The sequence below is a fragment of the Lactuca saligna genome, chromosome 9, assembly GCF_052625555.1.
Source record: "Lactuca saligna cultivar CGN05327 chromosome 9, ASM5262555v1, whole genome shotgun sequence".
Lineage (NCBI taxonomy): Eukaryota > Viridiplantae > Streptophyta > Magnoliopsida > Asterales > Asteraceae > Lactuca > Lactuca saligna.
Genome location: NC_136425.1, coordinates 45,626,177 through 45,627,838, shown reverse-complemented (window position 1 = coordinate 45,627,838; position 1,662 = coordinate 45,626,177). Strand labels below are relative to the sequence as shown.

Here is a 1,662-nt window from a genome sequence, read left to right as displayed (position 1 = left end):
CTCTTAGAACCCAACGATCGAGTTTTGCATGTGAACATTCAATCGTTATAAATTAATACACTAAGTATCAAAGATCAACAATTGCATTATCATTCTACATTGACCGCGGACTTTTAAATACACTAAGTATTAAACTCATGTCACTAAGCATGGACATATGTACTCTAAGTACTTGGGATGTGCTACACTAAGCAGTACATCGATCAGCTGGCATTGCTTCTCTTTCCCTGCTTCTTGTTTAAAAGAAATACTTCTTCAAGTTCCTAGCGTTCCACATTCTTGGAATCTGCCTTCCTTCCATTGTTTCTAACACACATGCGCCATTTCTGTTTGCTTCTGTGACTCTATATGGGCCTTCCCATGTTGGGCCTAATTTTCCCTGGGGATGGGCTCGACTTGCTTCATTTTTCCTCAACACGTATTCACCAACTCAGAACGCTTTTTTCCTTTACTCTTTGATTGTAGTACCTTTCTGTTGCATGCTTGTATGCAGCTTGGCGCATTCCAAAATTTTCACGCTTTTCCTCTTGGATATCTAGGTTTATCCTTAGGTCTTGTGCGTTGCCTTCTTCATCCTTGTTGGCCGCCCTCAGTGTGTTCACTGCCACCTCCATGGGGAGCATGGCCTCTGTCCCATACGTCAGGCTGAAAGGGGTTTCCTTCGTGCTTGTTTGTGGTGTAGTTCTGTACGACCACAACACCATCGGTATCTCCTCCGCCCAATTCCCTTTTGCTTTGCCCACCCTCTTCTTGATTCCATTCACAATGGTTCGATTGGATACCTCCATCTATTCGTTCGCTTGTGGGTGTGCTACCGATGTGAAACATTGGCTTATCCCTTTGGTAGTGCACCATTCTCTGAACGGGTTCTCAACAAACTGTAGGCCGTTATCACTGACAAGAACTTTAGGTGTCCGAAATCTTGCCATGATGTTCTTCCATACAAATTTTATCATGTGTCTCCCCGATATGCACGTCAGTGGCTCCGCTTCGATCCATTTTGTGAAGTAGTCCACGGCCACCACCATATACTTTAGCTTTCCTGGCGCTTCTGGGAATGGACCTACTATATCTATGCCCCATTGGTAGAATGGCCACGGGCTGGATATGTTATGCAGTGGCACCGTGGGGTTCACTTGGACTGGGGCGTAAGACTGACACTCCCTACATTTCCTGGTCATTTCTATCGCATCTTGCTGTATCGTCAGCCAATATACCCCCATTTGCAACACCTTGCCCGTTAAAGCCCGTGCCCCTTCGTGTGCACCTATCTGGCTTGAGTGTGCTTCCTGTAACATCTCTCTCCCTTTGGCTTGGTCCACACACTTTAGCCATGGGTTCGTGAACCCTTTCTTGTATAATTTTCCGTTAACCATTACGTACGAAGGCTCTTTTATACGTATCTTCCTAGCCTCGCCATGATCGTCTGGCAACACCCCCTCTGTAGGTACTCCCAGAACGGTGTCATCTACGTGGGCCTGGCTGGGGCCAGGGCGTTCACCTGTTGCTCGTCTATACTTCTTTCACGGAGTACCTCTACCAGGACCTTCTTCGACAGGTGGTCGAAGCACGTGGATGCCAACTTACTTAAAGCATTTGCCCTCTTGTTTTAACTCCTAGGTATCTGCTTGATTGTAAACTGCCCGAATGATCCTACCAATT

The 1,662-nt window shown here is 46.4% G+C and overlaps 1 protein-coding gene across 1 annotated transcript; it reads right to left on the bottom strand.

Moving 5' to 3' along the window:
• Positions 1-422: 422 nt before the first annotated feature.
• LOC145016298 (uncharacterized) lies at positions 423-788 on the bottom strand. The gene has a single exon (XM_078974663.1). The coding sequence runs from the start codon at positions 786-788 to the stop codon at positions 423-425; it is 366 nt and encodes a 121-aa protein (XP_078830789.1).
• Between the last annotated feature and the right edge of the window lie 874 nt (positions 789-1,662).